Source organism: Ananas comosus, unplaced genomic scaffold (assembly GCF_001540865.1).
Source record: "Ananas comosus cultivar F153 unplaced genomic scaffold, ASM154086v1, whole genome shotgun sequence".
Classification (NCBI taxonomy): domain Eukaryota; kingdom Viridiplantae; phylum Streptophyta; class Magnoliopsida; order Poales; family Bromeliaceae; genus Ananas; species Ananas comosus.
Window position 1 is genome coordinate 1 of NW_017890934.1, and position 19,983 is coordinate 19,983.

The window sequence follows — 19,983 nt, forward strand, 5'->3', positions numbered from 1 at the left end:
CTACTACAATCTACTATCATGCACCTATCACCATCATCTCAATCCTATATCTCTCCATCCAATGACTAAAAACTCAAAAGCACCATTCCTTTGATGCCTTTGAGATCTCTCTCTCTCTCTCTCTCTCTATATATATATATATAGTCCGGCCGTTATACTATCGATAGTACCAAGCATTTAGTGCTATCAAGTTTTCTGTCGATAAATTAACCCTTTTGATTATTTTTATTCGTTAGATTATACTATTCAACCAACCACCCACTCAATCTTAGAGGTCCACATCATCCTAATCACACATTTCTCAATCCAAGGGCTAAAAAACCAATAGGACCAATAACTTGGTGCTATTGATAGTATTCCAACATATATATATAGTTGAGCTAGAATACTTTTAGAAACACCAACTTCTTGGTGCTTCTAAGTTTCTAGCCCTTGGATCTACTCCTTGATTACTAATAGCTTTTGGATCAAATACTATTCCACATATCACCACCTACCACTATCATCTCAACCTCACATCTCTCCATCCAATGGCTAAAAACTCAAAAGCACCACCTTCATGGTGCTTTTGAGAGTATTCTAGCTCAACTATATATATATGTATATATATATATATATATATGTTGAAATACTATTAATAATAAAAGATTCTTTTTGGTATTAAGTTTTTAATCATTCGATGAAAAATTATAGGATTAGAATGATATTAGTTCCTTAGGGTTAAGTGGTTCTACTAAAGTTGAGTGGTCCTCACTAGTTATAATATTTAATCCAATGGTTAGAAATGATAAAAGGCTTTGATCTAAATTTAGATACTAATATCTCTTACTTGGATATATATGCATAAACTTTATTACGACTTGAGCCGGTAGAAAAAATTTTGTCTGTTCGGAAGATCTATTTTGGGTCCGAACTATCCCAATTGGAGATTATTTTTTTCTCTCTCATCTCCTATTTTCTAATATGTAGAAGTTACAAATTTATTACTATTCTTGCTCGCATATTTTAGCAGCATTTTTCAATATGTAGAAGTTAAAAATTTATCATTATTCTTATTCGCATATTTTAGCAGCATATTCTACACATGTATATTCTACAAGTGCAATAGACTATCAATCTTTTATTGATAAATATTATTCTATTGAGCAACTAACAAAATCAACACGGATTCGCAGCAATATAAACTAGATTAGAAAATGGGAGAGGAGAAATAAAAAAATAATTTTTCACCTACTTAATATATTAACCTATATAAAAATTATGAACTCTCTTTGTGTTTTTTTTTTTTCCCTAAGAAGGCTAGACAAGGCAATAGTTCTAAAAATATATCTCAGGCGCTTATAGCACGGTTCGACAACAGTGACATTGTTGAGCGAGCCTAGTACGGACTTTAATGGGAGCTTCCATAGATGCAGTAAAGCCCAAAGTCAATAGTAATTTTGTTTTATTAATTTTTTTTTTCTTTTTTTTTTTTGGCCCTTTATGTCTTCCTTCCATTCATTATTACATCCATACAAAAAACGAAAAAGATCACTTACTATTCAATAAATTCACAAAAATAATACATTTTCCTTTTCCCTTTTTTTAATTTTCTTTTTATTTTTCTCTCTCTCTCTCTCTTTATCCCCAGCTTTTTGGTTCCCGCTTCTTTTGAGGTTCCCTTCCCTTCCCTTCCCTTCCCTTCCCTCCGAAACTAACGAACCTTCACTCACAGCTCTACACTCTCCCGCCATCCACCACCCTTCCCCTCCCTCTCATATTCTCTCTCTCTCTCTCTCTCTCTCTCTAGCCAAGAGCTCCAACCATGGCGCGTGCCTTGATCGCGGCGTGGGCCGCCACCTACATTGCACTAGTCTCATCCTTCGGCGTGGGCGGGGGCAGCGGCGTCGGCATCGGCGTGAATTGGGGCACGATGATGTCGCACCCGATGCACCCGGCGACGGTGGCGGCGATGCTGCACTCCAACGGCATCGCGAAGGTGAAGCTGTTCGACGCTGACCCCTGGACGGTGGCCGCCCTCGCCGGCTCCGCCGTCGAGGCCATGCTCGCCATCCCCAACGACCAGCTCGCCCGCGTCGCCGCCAGCTACGACCACGCCCGGCAGTGGGTCAAGCACAACGTCTCCAATCACGACCACGACGGCGGCGTCCGCATCAAGTACCATTCCCTCTCCATCCTCCGCTCCCGTTCGCCTGCAAATTTTGCATTTTTTTTTTTTTTTAGATTTTGCAATCTCGGTAATGACATTGCCTGTTTGATCAATTGCCGCAGCGGCAATTGCGCGGAAAATTTATTAAACCAACATTTGTTGATCATCAGGTATGTTGCTGTTGGAAATGAGCCGTTGCTAAAGAGCTACAACGGAAGCTTCACCACCACGATATTCCCCGCCCTCAAGAACATTCAGAGAGCCCTCGACGAGGCCGGCGTCGGCCGCCGAATCAAAGCGACCGTCCCCCTCAACGCTGACGTCTACAACTCCCCTGCCGACGACCCCGTCCCGTCTTCCGGAAACTTTCGGAGCGACATCCGCCCCCTCATGGTCGACATCGTCCGCTTCCTCAACTCCAGCGGTGCTCCCTTCACGGTCAACATCTACCCTTTCCTCAGCCTATATCAAAACCCAAACTTTCCGGTGGAATTCGCCTTCTTCGACGGAGGGGGCAAGCCGGTTTACGACAACGGAGTCGAGTACACCAACGTGTTCGATGCCAACTTCGATACCCTCGTATGGTCGTTGCAAAAAGCCGGCGTGCCGGATTTGAAGGTCATTGTCGGGGAGGTCGGGTGGCCGACCGATGGCGATAAGAATGCGAATGTTAAGCTTGCTAAGAAATTCTTCGACGGGTTGTTGAAGAAGATTGCGAGGAAGGAAGGTACGCCGCTGAGGCCCGGCGACATGGAAGTGTATATATTTGCTTTGATTGATGAAAACCAGAAAAGCGTGCAACCGGGGAATTTTGAGAGGCACTGGGGGATCTTCACCTACGACGGAAAGCCAAAGTTTCCGATGGACTTGACGGGGGAGGGGCGCGACAAAATCTTAGTAGGCGCCGCCGGGGTGAAGTACTTACCGTCACAATGGTGTGTTTTGAATGAGGATGCGAGTAACAGGTATAAGAATGTGCCGGCTAGCGTAAACTACGCGTGCTCGAACGCGGATTGCACGCCGTTGGGGTACGGGTCGTCGTGCAATGGGCTGAGCAAGAAAGGAAATATATCTTACGCATTCAACATGTATTTTCAGATGATGGATCAGGATGTTCGGGCGTGTGATTTTGGCGGCTTGGCGAAGATCACGACGGAAAACGCGTCGCAAGGGGGGTGCCTCTTTCCGATACAGATTCTGAGCGCCGGAGAGAGGACGGCTTCGGGAGCGGGAAGTTTCAGGATTTTGTTGGCGGTGGTGATGGTAAGTGTAGTGGTGTTTGTGTAGAGGAGTAAAGAAAGCAGCGGAGAGAGAGGCTTGTCGAATTTTTATCGTCTCGGAGATCGACGAGTTTGAATACTAGGATCAGTTAGGGGCAGATGATTGATAAATTGGCTGCTATTAACTTTCCCTTTTTTTATTTTCGATTTGAGGGTACAGAATACAAATGATCCCTTCTCATACCGGAGAACTTTAATTTGGAAAGTCCAGTTTCTACAGCTATAGTAGAGTTGAACAGGTTCCAGAGTCCTGCTTCCCTACAAAGGAACAATTTGTGCTTTACTTCGTCTTCTTCATTTTTTACTTCAGTTGAAGTGTGGTGATGGTTTTGGACTGATGGCTTGTTTACTTGTATAGATACTCCAATGTTTTGATCCATGCCATTGAAGTTTTGCTGATATATAGTTTTAGTATTTTTTTTCATCCAGGTTGTATATACAAAGGCCGAAGAAAGGTAATGATTCATCTAGTCGCCGATTTTACGGCACTTTCATGGTAAATTTCTTCTGTTTGTACGTTGCATAATTCATAATTCCCTCGGTCTTACTCAAGTTGTAAGGTTGTTAATGTTCACTTCATAATTTGATTTTACCTTTTTAATTAAAATAAAGAAAATCTACACTGGCTTGACTAGGCCAATAACTCTCACATTTCCACAATGTCAAGAAATTTCTCCATTGATGATTAAGAGAAAGCTCTAGCAGTTGCTTTTGAAGGAAAATAAATTATTGTTTTGTACAGCAGATAGATGCCTAAAACAAGCAAAAAGGTTTGTTTTTTTTTTTTTTTTCTCTGTTGAGGTATCATATTTGATCGAAGACCACTTGTTTTGATCTTTCTAAACCAGATCTTTTACCTATTTTATGATCGACAAGTTCTAGTTACATGAGCTGCTTCATCTAAGTAATTTCACAGAATTTTATCTCCATGAGCTAGGGAAACTTAATTTACAAGCAGATCAAGGTCTGCAAGGGTTTAATTACAATGAATGAAACTTAAAAATGGATTTGCTAGAACAAATTTGATTATTTCCAAACCAAAAGCGGAAACAAACGATTCCTAACTCCCGAATCTGGCTGAAGTGAAAGAATACCTTATGTACAGAAAAAATTATGTCTGGAGAGAAAGCTTCCTTGAAGTAATGAAACAAACAATGATATGTAAGAAACAGTCATCTCACCAGCGTCGTCTCCTCTGCTCAGTCATCAAATGGCAACAGAGTTACTGCATGAATATAAACATGAGGTTAAATATCAATTAAGCAAGCACTTCTGAAGTTATATACCAATTAAGCATCTTCTATTTTGCCGGAGAATGTCCGGAGTGAAATTGAAGTGTTGAAGAGTTGATGCATGAAAAGTTAAGAATTGCAGATAACACTACTACCTAGGAGAGTAAGGCCTATTAAGGCTTACGCAATTTATCAACCTAGATAGTATAAAATTAGAAAACCGCTGACGAGTTCAGAGTCTTGTTGGTTTGTTTTCGGTTCCTTTTCTTGTAAGTATATCTCAAGGCTGGTCGCCAATGAACTAACTGTTATAATTCAAGTTATTTCACTAGGTAATGAAAAAGGAGCTAACCCCTCCTAGCCGTAGATTGCTCATTCCAGTGTTAATATTTTCTGCTTCAGACATGAGTTCTTCCTCTATCTCTGCGTCCGTGAAGGTAAGGGCTCTCTGCAGCTTTCTGTGGCAGAAGATCTCGACCTCGGCCATGAAAACAGCAGTTACGGGGCGGTGATCAGAAAATGTAAACTCGTTTCTTTTGTAGGTCAATAGCCTCATTCCTTTACCGTATGAAAGAATGCGGTCACACCTGAAGAAATAATTAACATCATTAAAAGACGAAAATTACAGAAACAAGGATTAAGCAAGCACCAATATATATAGAATACGTTCAAATCGGGAAAATAAAAAAAATAAAACTATGTACACAAGATTACAAGCATGAGGTGGTGAGAAATGGCAGTTCAAACTTATAAAAAACAAACATAATTGTTTCTGCTAATGCATCTTCAGTCCTGTCATAGATTTTTCATATATTGGTCCATTAGAAAAAAAAAAAAAAATCATTGACGAGATCGAAGTTAAAGAGTTTGGATAGTATTGTTTCGTTAAATACTCAAAAAAAGATAAATTGGTCTGAGAATTACCATGCAGGTGTTCTTCTTCCAGACTTTGGATCCTCTCCTACATATTTCTCTGAATTGAATTCATATTTATAGGTTGGAGGAAAACTGATAACTCCTTCCGTCCACCCATCAAAAGCACGACCCTTCTTTAATTCATGCTTTAACTGTCACACAACAAGGTGGTATAGAAGCTCAGTTCAAAAAAGAGCAAACAAACAATAAACAGGTCCCCCATGCTTATAAGGTAGAAATTCCGTACAGGTATTAGAACAAGAAAGAAAAGGAAAGAAGAGAGGCTAGTTACCTGATCCATCTCAGCCAGCTTATCCCATTGCTTTTTGGAGATAAGTTCGTGTGTTTTTTCATATGGTAAGTTGATGCGGTAATTGAGATCTCCCAACCAAATAATCCTACTGAAAAGTTTGAAATGTATGCATTAGTATTAACATTCTCAAGTCTAATACGAAAAACATTAATCGAGCACATAGGATTCCACGCTGAATGGATTCTGAAAGGTTCAGAGTTCATGTATGTGGGTTTGTTCATGTCCAATTTGGGTCTAGCTGAGTCAAGTTTTGAGTCAGCTTAGGATTGAACTTACAATTTTAATCCCTATCCCTGTCTCGAAGTCAAACTTTCTCAAATTCAGATTTGGGTTTCTGGAACTTATCTTAATTTATAAGATTACGATTTTTCATTATAATTTCACAAAAAATTCCTTAGCAGTATGAGGAAAAAAAAAAGAAAAATAAGCATAGTTTTAAGACAGCATATGCAGCAAAAGCTTTTGCTTACTCATGATCAAAGATTGTTCTAGGCACGCCAACTCCACCAAGCGAACTAAACTGCGTTCGCTTAAATATTTCATGCACGTCATCATTCCTTCGAAGTTCATCTCCATCCTTTTCTCCAGATGTGAGGTGGCTACATATAAAGCAAAAAAGTGTCTGATATATTGACATGCTGACTGATATTGATCCCTGGACCATTTACAAAGAAGTATAAATATCACATGATGGAGCATCTACCAAAATGTATACTTGAACACTTCCAATCCTTGTCTATGATGAAAAGAATTGCATCCATAACTTTTAATGATAAGATATCTGATGTACTTCTAACCTTGATGCAATTAATTCAAGTTAGAGATATGTCTACTGCAACCTTGTAAAATTATATAATTTCATATAAATTCCTGCGAACTTTCAAAAACTAAACTTCTTATAAGTATTTCCATATACTTAGAAGAAGACTTTCTTGAAGAAAATTTTCTAACACAACTCAATGGTTTCCATCATATATAAGAATAAGTGTGGGCTTTATTTATTGAACGAATATGCATTTTCAAGAAGTATAAAAAATAATGAGAACAGGAGCCATTATTAATAGAGAACTTGCCTTGTTGCCAATGTAGCCCATGACACCTACACCCACAGTTGATACTCTCAAATTCTGAATGTGCCTCCGAAGGCTTCTGCGCACCCATATCGAAAGAAATATACCAACCATTTGCTTGCTTATTATCCTCACAAATGAAGGCCTTTTCTTTCTAAACATAGCACTCTCCAAGTTAAGATCAGGAATCAAGCGATCATGCTCATGTGCCGACTTGAAAGAATCACTATTTCTTAAGCATTTCGCCGAATTATACGGTTGCGAATTATCCAGGCCATGTTGAGCTAGTATGTTTAATGGTGGCTCTGGCCAAATCATCCCAATCCTTTCCGAATTACTTGGTGTTTTTGTCAGTTTCTTCTGCTGGGTAATTAAATTTCCCGAAGTTGAGTCATAATTCTTGAAACTAAGATTCCGGGACCTGTCAAATATCTTTCGTGAGGGAGCTGAAAAGTTTTTTGAATCATTTTCGTTGGGATCGAGTCCTTCGTCGGGGTGTAAACTGAAATTCTCTTCGTTTAATGGATGAATTTCTCCATCGCTGTCACTATTGGATTCAGGAAGCAGCTCATCCTCCATGGCAAGAGCATCATCCGATGGCTTGAATCTTGACGGGGAAGGAGGATCACTATAACATTTGTATTTTGGTTTAGCTGGACTAATCTTATTCAATGTATTGCGAATAATATTTTCCCATCTCAGAACAGGGCGGTTATCCTCAGCGCCGAATATGTTCCCGGCATTCAATGGAACAATTTCTTGAAATCTGGAAAAAAAAAAAACAAAAAAAAACAAATCATAACTCGAAATGTTTATTGAGAAAGAGGATTGCATGAAATTTCTTTTTCATGAGTAAACTTAAGTTAGCGATCGAGCACGGCGTAGCTACTAGTAAATGATGCTACAGAAAGGTAGCTCAGTTAAACAAATACCCAAGAACATAGATATCAGCAGGCTCCTCCATATCAAGCCACTCACGGATGTCAAGGTCCTCAGGCGGAAGTCTTCCGCCAACATTCCATGTCCCTACACAAATCCTGTAAAAGAATAAAGCTGCGAATGAGATGAAAGATTTGCATCAAATAATCTCTAAATCAGCAGTAACTAAATTATCTTTTCTTATTTGGAAATTATGAACTTTATATCATGTCCCCATAATTAATGAAGCCAGAAGGACAATAAAATCATGCCTGAGTTCGTTGGTGTTTATATATTGTGCGCGAAGGGTCTCCGACTTTCGTCTTCTTGGCTTGTATGGAATGCGCCCAAGGCGAGTATCTGTAAAGCCATCAAGTAATAAGTTTTAGCAAGTACTTAGTACAATTCTACTCACATAGCTAGCTCCTCTTCTATATTACTGATAAAAAAGATAAATTATTGTTCTTCTCCTCCACTGCTGTACAACAAGGACTTGCAATATTTTTCCGAGCATTCCTTAAAATACACTTATTCCTCAATCCTTACACATGATTTACCAAAGTGCTTTAATTCTAAACCCCAAAGGTCTCATGAAGAAGCAGTGTGAGAGAAATCACCAAAAAATAACAAGATGCCACCAAATTTAGGGCAAAAAAATCATCAAAAATTTTCCACTAAATTACCATTAGTTTCGGCCCCAAATCCACCCCATCTCCTTTCCTCGTCGTGCATCTGTCGCTCCCAACCACACATCTCTGCATTTTGCGGCATTTACAAAGTATCAGAAACATCGCATCATTTGACAAAATCAAAACCCATTTCTAGGAGAGTAATACACTGCTACGGATGAATCAAATGGAAACCATTCTCCCATTATAAGATATTACAGTTTTTTTTTAAAAAAAAGCCTCATTTTTACCCAATTTTGAGGGGAAAAGATACCGCCGAGTGAGAAAAGGAGGCAACTTTAGGGCTCACCTTCGTCGTCGAACTCACTTTCGGTGGTGTCCCCTTCGTCGGCGCTGAAGTCGGAATCCTTGGAAGCGATGTTGAGCCACTTCCGGAGCACGACCTTGTGCCAAAGCTGTACGCAGGTGCAACCCAAACAACAGAGCTCAATCCAACCCCTCTGCATTTTCCCCCACCCCAACTCACCATAAAAAAGAAAAAAAAAAAAACAAAAAAAGAAAAGAGAGAATTGGGTCTTGGAGAATCAAAGCTTTGTTACCTCCTTTTGCTTCTTCGGTCGCTGCCTCATTTGATAAACTGAGCTATGCTTCTCTTCTCTTCTTCTTCTTCTTCTTCTTCTTCCTCTTCCTGTGTCGGTATTGAGGTCGCAAATGGTGGTAAAGGGCAAAAGAGGACCTTTTACTATTATATTATGTGACATAGAGAGAGGGGTGTATTGGGATTGGGTGGGGTGAGAATAATAATAAAATAATAAAATAATAAACAGAGAAATTAAGTGGGAGAGAGCGTGTGGGGTTGTGTGCACGTGGGAAGGCAGTGCGCGGAGTCCATGCCGACCACCCGTTTGATGTTGCGGGCTGGCGGCTGGCTTTTGCTTGTTTAAGCCGAATCAGGAATTAATGGATGGAGATGGGAGTCATGGAGCTGGAAATGGGTGTTGAAAAATCAACCAATCAAACGCAATCAACGGTGAACAGATCTGACACTTTGATTTTTGAGTTTTGAATGAGAGGTCCTTGATCTTTATCTTGATCGCGATCTTAGGCCGCAGATTATGTGCAACTTGGTATATACGAAAAATATTATTTATACATAACAAATAGTGAATTTGCTGTTCCGCTTTTATGCGCAAATATCTTTTGCATTCGGAATTATAGAAAAAGTGCACTTACGATAATATGTATGTGGTGTTATTTTGTAAACAGTGGTGTGTTGAACATATACGTACTGTAAGAATGTGCATATTTTTTACGATATATATATATATATATATTAAAAATTAAGAGCAATATTTTAGAAGACAAAATATTATCTGTATGTATTCTAAATTTTATCAGATTTAGCCAGTTAGCATGTGGGCGCTATACTTTTAAGTTGACAAGCAGTATCAAAAGCTAGGTTCAATAGGGATTACACGCACCGACCGTCTCTAGAACAAGTGGTAAAGAGCTTGGTGGTTAGTATCCGAGACCCAAGTTCGAATCCTAGTTGATCACATTTCCAACTAAGTTTATTTTTAAATGAAATAAATGAAGCGGGTAGCGTGCTATATACCTCTCAGAAGAAAAAAAAAAGGGGAGTACACACTCGCGCGATTTAGACTACTACTGACTACTGAAGTGATGTAGTGGTTCTTCTGCATACTAAAAATAAATAGAATATATGGTAGCTGGCCAAACATTCAGTAAATAAAAAAGAATAAGCCCCTAAAAGTGAAGCCATTGAGGCAGTTAAAGTGTAAAATCTATTGCTATTTTTAAAAATAGTTCTTAACTACATGCTTTTTTAGCCTTTTCTACTTAAATCTTTTCTACTCTTACCAAGAGGATTATTCTGTAGCTAAGCTTTGGCAAATAGTGCTAATGCATGCTACAGGGATCAAATGTATTAAAAAACTTTATTGTAATCAAAGGGTGAGATTGGAGAAAGTGTGTTTGGAGTTATTTTGTTGGTGATGGTCATATCACTAATTTAATGCTACTCACTTTGTCTGCAACCAACGATACAATAGTCCATTAAAAAAAAATCTTGTTTTCTGGAAACAACACTTGCTAAATTGTGACAAACGACAACAATTTTACTATTTTGGGAGAGACATCTTGGGTTGTGCCAACAAGGTACAAACCTAATACACGTTATCATAAGAACAAATTATACGTACCTGTTGTGTCAAATACAACCTAAATTTGTAAAATATACAAGAGACCAAAAAGAGAAGAAAACGTTAAACAGTTAACAGATCATCAATGCTATATTCATCACCTAGGTATTACTCCAAAAAAATAAATGAGGAAATTGAAAAACGTATTGTGAAAAGCAAAAAAAATTTTAGGAACATTTAGTTCCTTTATCATGTATTATGCAAAATCTAATGTCCTCGCGTCGATTAATTGAAACCCAAGAGTTGAAAGGACCACATCGAAGATTCATGTCAACCATTTTCCAATAAATTAACTACGATCTCACATAGTGGGATTACATTTTTATTTTATTTTTTACCGGTGCCAATTCGTAGAAGAAAATTAATTCTTAGGTTTTAGAGCCTATGGGCTTTAAATCATAATTTGCTGTGCTGGAAATCATTAATTGAATCATGATGAAAAATCACATAAATTTTATATATCTTTTTCGCTACGAAATTAGCGTTGCAATTATCAAAATCTGATCTTGCCTTGTTTTGCGAACTCTTTGATCCACTTAAAATATGTCTCAATCTCCGGCACATATTTTATCTTCCGCATTGGTTTTTCTCGTCGCGAACCGGCTACAAGAGTCCATTACAGCACAGCGCCCAAAAAATGAATCCAGAAAAAGAGAATTTTTGTAAAGAGATTATTCTTATTTTTCTTATATTTCGTATGTGGTCAATACTTTATATATTTTTAGGTTATAAAGGAATTATTAATTTTAATTTTATTCTAACTGAATTTTACAAAAAATTAAAATTTTAAACAGAATAAAATTTATCTTTTAGATCTATTTTTTATTTCATATAAATTAAAAATATTTTAGATAATTTCATTATGGATGAATCTTTCGTACCGAATTTCTATTTTACTCTGCAAAATAAAATCGAAATTAAAAAAGGTGTTTCAGACTCCGCCTCAAACAGAAGAGGATATCTCAACTTTGGCTTGGTGTTTCTTGTGATGGCACTAGAAAAAGAGACAGCTTTTGATGGCTCTTTTGGATGACCATTCAAAGTGCCCGTGTGGACTCTCCATGTGTTCATGATCTGGTCCAACATATTACGACAGGAGCACATGGTTTGCTAGGCTCCCACTTTTTTTTAAAAAAAAGAAATTTCCTTTTTGCATCGAAAGATCACAATTTATTAACATATCTATAAATCTAGCTGTACCTCTCATGCACATGGGTTCGAGATCATATTCTCCGACCAATTTTTTTCTTTTTTTTAGGTTTTTTTTTTTTTTTTTTTGACCATTCTTTTGATGTCTATTTGAAATTGTGGGGCTCACGTCATCAACAATGTAAAAACTATATGTCTGGATGAGGAGAATTGTGAGTACTGTGAGTTAATGTAACTTTAGCATTTTTAGAATTAAAAGATTACGAAAGTTCGAAAACAAAAGAAAAGACTAGATTTTTTTCGATTCGACAAAACATAAAACCAATTAAATTAAAGATATCAGATTTCTTGTCGTATCGACATTGACCATTTTATTATCTTCAGTAAAAGCTCGAGACTAACTCGGACCCGAACCAACAACTAGGCTTTAGTCCTCCACTTCGGTGTGCCAACTAGATGAAGGCTGATCGTAACCTTAGCTTAAAAACCGAAGTCCCCACTCGGCCTGCACTCCCTCAACCACCTCCTCGACACCAAATCCACCCTTTCTCCTTGCAGTCACACGCGATCCCTGAATCAGCATAGTAACGCATCAGCCGTCGAACGAATCTACGGCTCCATGTCGTAAGCCGCAGCTGCTTCCCTCGAGCCAATTCCACGCTCTTCGAACGAAACGGCAATTCCAGTACGCGTTTATCACGGACTGCCTCGTCGTCCCGTAAGACAGCCGATGCTGCATTGACCCGTCCAGTCGGCTTCGAACGGGCAATTTGGTGTAGCCTCCACACGGCGATGATGCTCCCGGTTGGATGTCGCGGCCGGTCGAAGGGCCTAGTAACGCGGAGGTCAACCATGCACGCCACCGCGACCGTATGGATTCACCGAGTTCTCCTCGATGCTGCGAGAGAGTCTGCGTCAGAAGCTGAGAGCGAGTTGGACGTAATCGACTTACGGATGGAGGAACGCGTGCTGGAGCGCGCGCTCATCGTCGCGATACTCTCGTAGTGCTCCGCCAGTACTATCGATTAATGCAGATTTTCAGTTCACAAAGCTGAATTCGAATGCGCGCTTTTTAATGATTGATTGTTTTGGTCTAAATATTGAACATGAATAGCACGCTCGACTATTATATAGTCATTTTATTTCATACTTTAATCTAAATGATTATTATGCATTATTAAGGAATATAGTAAATTCGTAATTTTAGCTCAGCAAAATGAGAGCAGTTATTATGGCATGGATGTTTCATCCGCTTAGAGATTGGTGTCAAGTTACTTGTAGATATACTATATATATATATATATGTATTAGTGTATCATTACAAAGATTAAGTTAAAATTAATTGGATGTGCTACGCTACGTGCGGACTTGGCGTTGTCGGTCCGGCTCTGGCAATTAGTGTGTGGGGTGGTGTGAGGCAAGGAGAGCATGGAGAACCACTCCGTGGGATACTGGCTCGCAATACGTACACCGCGCTTGCTCACGAACAAAACTCCCAGTCGATACGATCTTACTTTTTTTCAAGAAATTATTAGATATAATACTCCCGTTGAAGTGCGACTGCGTGTGGGTATACTATAAACCAGAACGTGGTCGAAATTGATATGCTTTGATAGGATAAATCGATAAATCAATTTTTCCTTTAATAATTAAATTAGGAGCGATGATACACAGCTTGGTCGTATCTCATTTGACTATGAATTAATTATAGACTATGTTACACGGGGGGGACTAGACGAGGTGACAATGTACAGCCGGATTTCATTTGCCGTGGACAGAGCCAACTCAGCGTTTAATTTTTTTTCTTTCTGGTTGTTAAAAATAACTCTCAGGTCAGAAATCCAAATACAGTTTAAGCAGACGGATCGACTGAAATGAATCAATGAACCAAGCATCTCATCATTTCCAAATTATGGTGTTTTTTGTGATCATGGTAACTTTCCTTTAAACAATAATTATCTCGTTCTGATATGCGGCATCAAAACGAGCCGTTTTTTTTTTTTTTTTTTTTTTTTTTTTTTTTTTTAAGCGGCTTCTAGATCAACTATGGATAACAATTTCCATGCCAATTGCAAAATCCGGAGATATAAACTTCAAACTAACTCTTATATTTGAATGCATAAATATTTTATTTAACATATCTGTTTTCTTAACTTGTTCAACAAATTTATAAAAAAGTACGATCTAATGTCAAGAATGAAATAACATATTCAGCCATCAAATTACCTTTTTTAGAATAAAATAAATAAAAAAGTATGATTTAATGTCAAGAATGAAATAACATATTCGGTCTTCAAATTATTCTTTTTCGGAATAAAATAAACCGTCTCGTAAGTAAAGCATCTTATCCTATCGAAGCATGAATGTCAAGATTTTTGAAAGCAGAAAAAAAAACACACCTATTTTTGCAATCCGATATCCAAACATGGCCTCGCCCATTTATTACAATAGAAGCAACTATTAGCACCGCTTACTCTGTCAGGAGCACTCAAACTCATCTTAGCATGTCTATAGAACAATTTCCAATCAAAATGAACTCTGATAATAATTGGACCTCAATTAGTCTAATTCCATCAGAGACTGAACTATGATAATTACCAGACCCTAGAGAATGAAAAAGGAGGAAACAATCATCCCAGAAATCTTTCACATGATATGTGTAAAAGAGACATGTTAGGTTCTTGGCAAGGAATTGCCGCATTATTTACCAAACTACTACAATGCCAGAGGTGCTGTAACGAAAGGAAACAAGCATTACAACTTCATGTTGAAGTGCGTTAAGATCAACACTTTGAACCTTTTCAATATATCAAAAATTGTCAACATAATCAAAAGACGACATTACAGGAAGCAGACCTTAATCAGAAGCAATCTTGCTTAAATCTACTCAGATACCTCCGCATGCGAGGCAGTTTCTGCTTTCTTTATGCTTTCGAGGGTTGTAATGCGCTGGTTTAGAGCTTCATAGCGTTCATCTAGAGTTGCATACAGGCCTTTCACCTGAAACAGAACACTTGAGCATCATCGACAAGTTCAGTTTCAAGTATAATCAAGACGTAATGACTTTGAGGACGGCAATATTTCTGAAGTTAGTGTAAACTAAAATTTAAGCCTCTATTACCTATTCTGACACTAGAATTTACACTAAATTGAAGCGTAGGAAAAAAATTGGTCTACAAATGACAATTTTCACTCAATATCTGATGATTGCTGTTTACCTTCAGCAAGTCACTATGCCACTTTTCTAATAAGTACAATGGGAATGATTAGTTCAGTTTGCTAAAAGGTTCCCAATCGGCTGGTGCCCAGGTGCCCTGGGCAAATCATCTGGGAAAAGAGGGACAACCCAATAAAATTAACCTACATTAAAGTAAACATGGGCGGTGGATGCATGCTGACATTCAAACTCCAAGGAGACTAGCATTACATCAATCTTATCATGTTAGTATCAGCATAAAATGTCACATTTTACTCGCTATACCCCCAATATTAGTGCTACCCAGCATTCAGTCCACCTCAGACTTACACCGACTATAGCTCTCTACTCTCAACATTTAGTAGTTGGCCACTATTGTCTGTAGGACACCATTTAGGTCATCTTTTCCTCATAACAGTATACCTTGTTGTCCAACAACTCTGATTTCTTGCCCTAGAAACTAACATCTCTGCTAATGGTGTTAATATCGAACAGAGAAAGCATCTGCACGAAGTTTACTATATACCTATTAACTTGAAATGTTCCTTCCACCATCGATAGACTATACAAGCTATCTTATTGTAACGCAAGAAAAATGTAAAAATAATTAAGCAACACAGGGAGCATGATTCCATCAATAAAAATAAGATAAATCACACATAAATGAGATATAACATTAGAAGTTTGAAAATATTGAAGAAGAAAAAGTTGTAAGTTTCTTATATTACCAAAACATCGTAGAAAATATAATGTTGTCAGGAGCACTATAAAAGTATGAGAAAGGATATGGAGTGCAGCAAGGACAAGATAAAGCTCAAGTATATCTTTGAAAATATCATAGGTGCACACATGGAACTTGCACATGTACACAACTAACTAATTTTATTTGCTATGAACTGCAAATCAACCATTTTGATCAAGAAGCGGCAAATAATTCCCAATTTTCCATCACTTATGCTATCACATGCAACAAAAATGTTCAAGACATGTAAGAAGTTATTATCAGCATCTGGCACATGAAGATAAAAGCAAAAAAGAACATTAGAAAAAGAAAAGGAAGCCAAATACCCCAAATTATAAATCCAACCTTAATCGAGCAAAGAAGTTCCGTTTCACACTCAAAAAGGAGAATTTACCTCTTCGGAAGGTCTGCCATCTCTGGCACCGCCTTCGTTATCGTGTTTATTACAGTGAAATTTCACCATGACATCATACTCCTTGAGAGAACGCAAAAAAAAATCTTACAGAAATCTGAGTAATCTACTATGTCCGTTACTAGAAGCATATGCTACTAGGATGATGGAGCCATCATTACTACAACAAGAAAAATTAAAAAAAAATATATAATATGAACATCAACATTCATTGCATTTCAAGGAACAAGGGCAACATATTTAAACATCCATGCTTCATTAAACAAACATAAGATGAAATATAAGTGCAAACACTCATATTCAGCCAAAGCGAAAAGGCTCTGAGCACTCTAAAGTTGCAGTTCCACTAGATACGCCAAAGGGAGGTGATCAAAACCCAAACCTTTGTCGGAAGGCCCAACAACAACCATGGCTGCGTATGTACTAACCATCAGCCTTTCTAGAGTAAAACAACAAGCATATCTCTCATTCCCTAATGGTTCAAATACAATGATTCCAATTTGCTAAGAAAGGTAGGCACCTATTCCCTAATGTTCAAAGCCAGGGTTGCTTGTTCTTTCATACTAGAACTAGGCTTCCAAACCTCAACAGGCATTAATTAGAACATGCATAACAATTCCGCCCCAATGTTTTTTCTTTTTTCCTTACTATCCACCTACAGCATCTCCATTTGACGATGGAAGCAAATCGGAGAACCTCAATAAATATCAAAATTCCAGATCACTTCAACTTAGCCAACCCTGTCTAATCACCTAAAAAGGATAGACGGAGCATACAAAGCACATCCCAAATAAGGAGTTACCAACTTAAACCAGAATTTTCTAACTCAGGAAGTTTTAAGAGATCCTACAATAACAGACACAAAAATACCTTCACAATGAAATCTTAAGTTACGCTGCTACGCGAGTGAGTGATGATCCTGCAAAGCAAAATCCTATGTCCTTTAAACCCCAACTCTCAAGGAAATACTTGTATTCCTCATTGCTGAATTTCTAATTTTCTAAACAGACAAGATTATAAAGAGGAATAAGAGTGTAAGATGAATCTTCTGAGACATGGCTACTTAATTAACTCTTTAGTCAGTTGATGGGACATGGATTTAAACCACAACCAATGAAATCGCAACTCTCCGAATTCGAAAACAACATTAGATAGAGGCTCTTCAGACGCCGCAGAAGCCCCACAAGCTCACACATTACGCATTCGCGAGATTCACAATCACGCACGCCGCTCAAACAAACGAAACCCTAGCTTCCGAATCTATTGAATCATCGGCGCTCGGCCAAACGAGTAGCTTAGATCCCCGATCTAAGGGCCGTAAAACCAAACCTCTAGGGCTAAGCAAGTGAGTAGTCGCCCGTGGATTTGGGGACGAATGTCGAAAGCTAGAAGAGAAGGGAACAAAAATGGCGACGGAGAAGAGGGATCGAGAGGAGGAGAAGGAGGAGGAGGTGAACCTGGCGAGAAAGGGCATCGTGGGCGACCATGTAGTCCTTGTAGAGGAGGTAGAACCCCGCCACCGACGCCACGGCGGCGCCAGCGAAGAACGACGCCAATCTCACGCGCAGCATCAGCCCCATCGCCTCGCGCCTTTGCGTTTGCGTTCGCGTTTGCGGCGCTCCGAACGCGCTTCCTTGTCCACCGAGTTAGTTCGTTCCCTTTGTTTCGCCCCGACCACTGATGCTTGTAAGGTGTTCGACCTTTGGTCCCTTCGGCGGATACCGGGCAAGGGAAGTATATGTGCTTGCCTCTCTTTGTACGCCTGGGTGTGCCGGGTGAACGCCACGTGGATGTAGAAGGACCTCCTGCCTGGACCTCGTGCACCAAGTCAGCCGTAGACCAAGTCTTCTGACGTAGTATACTACACACTAATATCATTAAAATATAATGTAATACACGGATCGTCCCTAGAGCAAGTGGCAAAATATTTGATGGTTGATACCGGAGACCCAAGTTTGAATCTCAGTTGATTCACATTTCCAACTAAGTTTATTTCTAAATGAAATAAACGAAGCGGATAGCGTGTTACCTATCTCTTAAAAAAAAACATAATGTAATAATTTTATATTAAAATAATATTAAAAAATATTTCTGTATTTGTAAATAATATTAAAATATTTGATATTGCATAAAATAATAAACATAATATAATAATTTTATATTAAAATAATATTAAAAAATATTTCTGTATTTGTAAATAATATTAAAATATTTGATATTGCATAAAATAATAAACATAATATAATAATTTTATATTAAAATAATATTAAAAAATATTTTGTATTTATAAATAATATTAAAATATTTGATATTACATAAAATAATTGTGACAGAGATGTAAGAGAACTAGAGAAGACGTTTTCACGTACAATCTTGCACATAATAATTTGCTGAATTTTTAACTTTTTTTTTCATATTAGAGAATGATCTAACTCATATCTACTTAGATATTTAGAACCGAATAAGTATTTTCAACAGTAACTCAAACGAATTAGTAGATACATAAGCATAACATGATTTATTACAATATAAAAAGAATGATTTTCCAGCTGTTTAACTAATTATCAAATGCTCCTGGACTGATCAAAAGATACCTAGGCTGATAATTATGGACCCGAACAAGAAGAAAACATGGACCGATCAATAGGCGGTTCATGACTAACGTGGTAGACTTTGTCTAGAGAAATGTCTATTTTGGTTGTTTACTTCTATCATCTATAAGCTAACTTAAGAAGCATAACCAAATGGGATTCAAATGCTCAGGAAGCATAGCCAGTTGCGAACTTCTACACTCATCTACTATAAATTCCTGCAATCTCAATCCTCAGTAACATATTCCGCTCACAGAATCAATGCTACCGACGATCAAAATCACTACTGCATCCCAATTCCCAACCCTGATATCACTTCACGCAACAAACTAATCAATGATCGTTCTAAACTCGGCAACTTGGCTTCTGCAGCGAAGTTGTTCGACGAAATGCCTGAACGAGACGTGGCTTCGTGGAACTCGATTATGTCGTCTTATGCTCGGAACGATCTTTACAATGAAGTGTTGAGAATATTTTCGGAAATGAGGCTTCATGGATTTATGCCCAACTCTACTTCTATCTCAACCGCCTTATCGGCTTGTGCGAAGCTTGGAGCTTTGGAGCAAGGCGAGAGGATTCACGGCCTATCTATCAAGACGCGATCCTCGGCGAATGTGTTCGTGGGCACATCGCTGATCGCCGTGTATGCGAATTGTGGTGCATCAGAGTCCCTGTTCAGGGTTTTTGATGGAATCGAGTACCCAAATGTCGCCTCATGGAACGCTTTAATCTCAGGATATGTGTTGAACCATTGCATTGAAGATGCTCGTCGAGTGTTCGAGAAAATGCCGAGTCGGAATGTTGTCTCTTGGACGGCCATGATTAGTGGGTATATCAAGGTTAAGAAGGTGAGCTCTGCATTTGAGCTGTTTAATATGATGCCTGCTAAGAATTCGGTCTCATGGTGTGTAATGATAGGAGGGCTCATCTGCAATGGCCAATACATTGAGGTGATTAAGCTGTTCGGCGAAATGATCAGCAAAGGGGATCGAGCTACCGCACCTGTTGTCAACAAGGTAATTAGTGCATATTCCGGTCTAAAAGATATTGGAGGAGGTAGAAATATTCATGGGTATACTGTAAAATGTGGGCATCATCTTTGTGAGAGCATCGAAGCCTCTTTGGTTTGGATGTATTGCGAATGCTTGGACATAGAAGAAGCACA

At 38.4% G+C, this 19,983-nt stretch overlaps 4 protein-coding genes across 5 annotated transcripts; 2 read left to right on the forward strand and 2 right to left on the reverse strand.

Annotated features, from left to right (window-relative positions):
• The first annotated feature begins 1,571 nt into the window (after positions 1-1,571).
• On the forward strand, positions 1,572-3,997 carry LOC109704443 (glucan endo-1,3-beta-glucosidase 8-like). The gene is made up of 2 exons (XM_020225179.1): positions 1,572-2,157; positions 2,320-3,997. Exons 1-2 carry the CDS (start codon positions 1,805-1,807, stop codon positions 3,434-3,436), a joined length of 1,470 nt encoding a protein of 489 aa, XP_020080768.1. The 5' UTR covers positions 1,572-1,804; the 3' UTR covers positions 3,437-3,997.
• A 327-nt stretch (positions 3,998-4,324) lies between these two features.
• LOC109704446 (type IV inositol polyphosphate 5-phosphatase 3-like) lies at positions 4,325-9,284 on the reverse strand. Of its 2 annotated transcripts, none has more exons than XM_020225181.1 (11): positions 9,106-9,284; positions 8,856-9,006; positions 8,561-8,632; positions 8,150-8,237; positions 7,892-7,996; positions 6,963-7,725; positions 6,360-6,544; positions 5,869-5,977; positions 5,586-5,728; positions 5,014-5,248; positions 4,325-4,654 (listed from the first exon to the last, which is right to left on the reverse strand). In XM_020225181.1, the coding sequence occupies exons 1-11, from the start codon at positions 9,265-9,267 to the stop codon at positions 4,652-4,654; spliced, it is 2,016 nt and encodes a 671-aa protein (XP_020080770.1). In that variant the 5' UTR covers positions 9,268-9,284; the 3' UTR covers positions 4,325-4,651. The 2 variants fall into 2 exon arrangements, with proteins under 2 accessions (XP_020080770.1, XP_020080771.1); XM_020225182.1 differs by having other exon boundaries at positions 8,856-8,961; positions 9,106-9,283.
• A 5,205-nt stretch (positions 9,285-14,489) lies between these two features.
• On the reverse strand, positions 14,490-17,950 carry LOC109704442. Its single transcript, XM_020225178.1, has 2 exons — positions 17,685-17,950; positions 14,490-14,877 (listed from the first exon to the last, which is right to left on the reverse strand). The coding sequence occupies exons 1-2, from the start codon at positions 17,805-17,807 to the stop codon at positions 14,761-14,763; spliced, it is 240 nt and encodes a 79-aa protein (XP_020080767.1). The 5' UTR covers positions 17,808-17,950; the 3' UTR covers positions 14,490-14,760.
• Positions 17,951-18,982: 1,032 nt separating this feature from the next.
• LOC109704445 (pentatricopeptide repeat-containing protein At2g13600-like) lies at positions 18,983-19,976 on the forward strand. The gene is made up of 2 exons (XM_020225180.1): positions 18,983-19,666; positions 19,737-19,976. Exons 1-2 carry the CDS (start codon positions 18,983-18,985, stop codon positions 19,770-19,772), a joined length of 720 nt encoding a protein of 239 aa, XP_020080769.1. The 3' UTR covers positions 19,773-19,976.
• The last annotated feature ends 7 nt before the right edge of the window (positions 19,977-19,983 follow it).

What these genes read in the sequence shown, in the direction of transcription:
- LOC109704442 (XM_020225178.1), bottom strand. Translation starts at nt 17,807, where the DNA reads ATGGGGCTGATGCTGCGCGTGAGATTGGCGTCGTTCTTCGCTGGCGCC. An exon ending in ACGATGCCCTTTCTCGCCAG is followed by an intron (nt 14,878 to 17,684) that starts GTTCACCTCCTC and finishes GTTCTGTTTCAG; the next exon opens with GTGAAAGGCCTGTATGCAAC.
- LOC109704443 (XM_020225179.1), top strand. Translation starts at nt 1,805, where the DNA reads ATGGCGCGTGCCTTGATCGCGGCGTGGGCCGCCACCTACATTGCACTA. An exon ending in GACGGCGGCGTCCGCATCAA is followed by an intron (nt 2,158 to 2,319) that starts GTACCATTCCCT and finishes GTTGATCATCAG; the next exon opens with GTATGTTGCTGTTGGAAATG.
- LOC109704446 (XM_020225181.1), bottom strand. Translation starts at nt 9,267, where the DNA reads ATGTCACATAATATAATAGTAAAAGGTCCTCTTTTGCCCTTTACCACC. An exon ending in GACCGAAGAAGCAAAAGGAG is followed by an intron (nt 9,007 to 9,105) that starts GTAACAAAGCTT and finishes GGGAAAATGCAG; the next exon opens with AGGGGTTGGATTGAGCTCTG. An exon ending in ATAAACACCAACGAACTCAG is followed by an intron (nt 7,997 to 8,149) that starts GCATGATTTTAT and finishes ATTCTTTTACAG; the next exon opens with GATTTGTGTAGGGACATGGA.
- LOC109704445 (XM_020225180.1), top strand. Translation starts at nt 18,983, where the DNA reads ATGCTCAGGAAGCATAGCCAGTTGCGAACTTCTACACTCATCTACTAT. An exon ending in GGTATATCAAGGTTAAGAAG is followed by an intron (nt 19,667 to 19,736) that starts GTGAGCTCTGCA and finishes GTGTAATGATAG; the next exon opens with GAGGGCTCATCTGCAATGGC.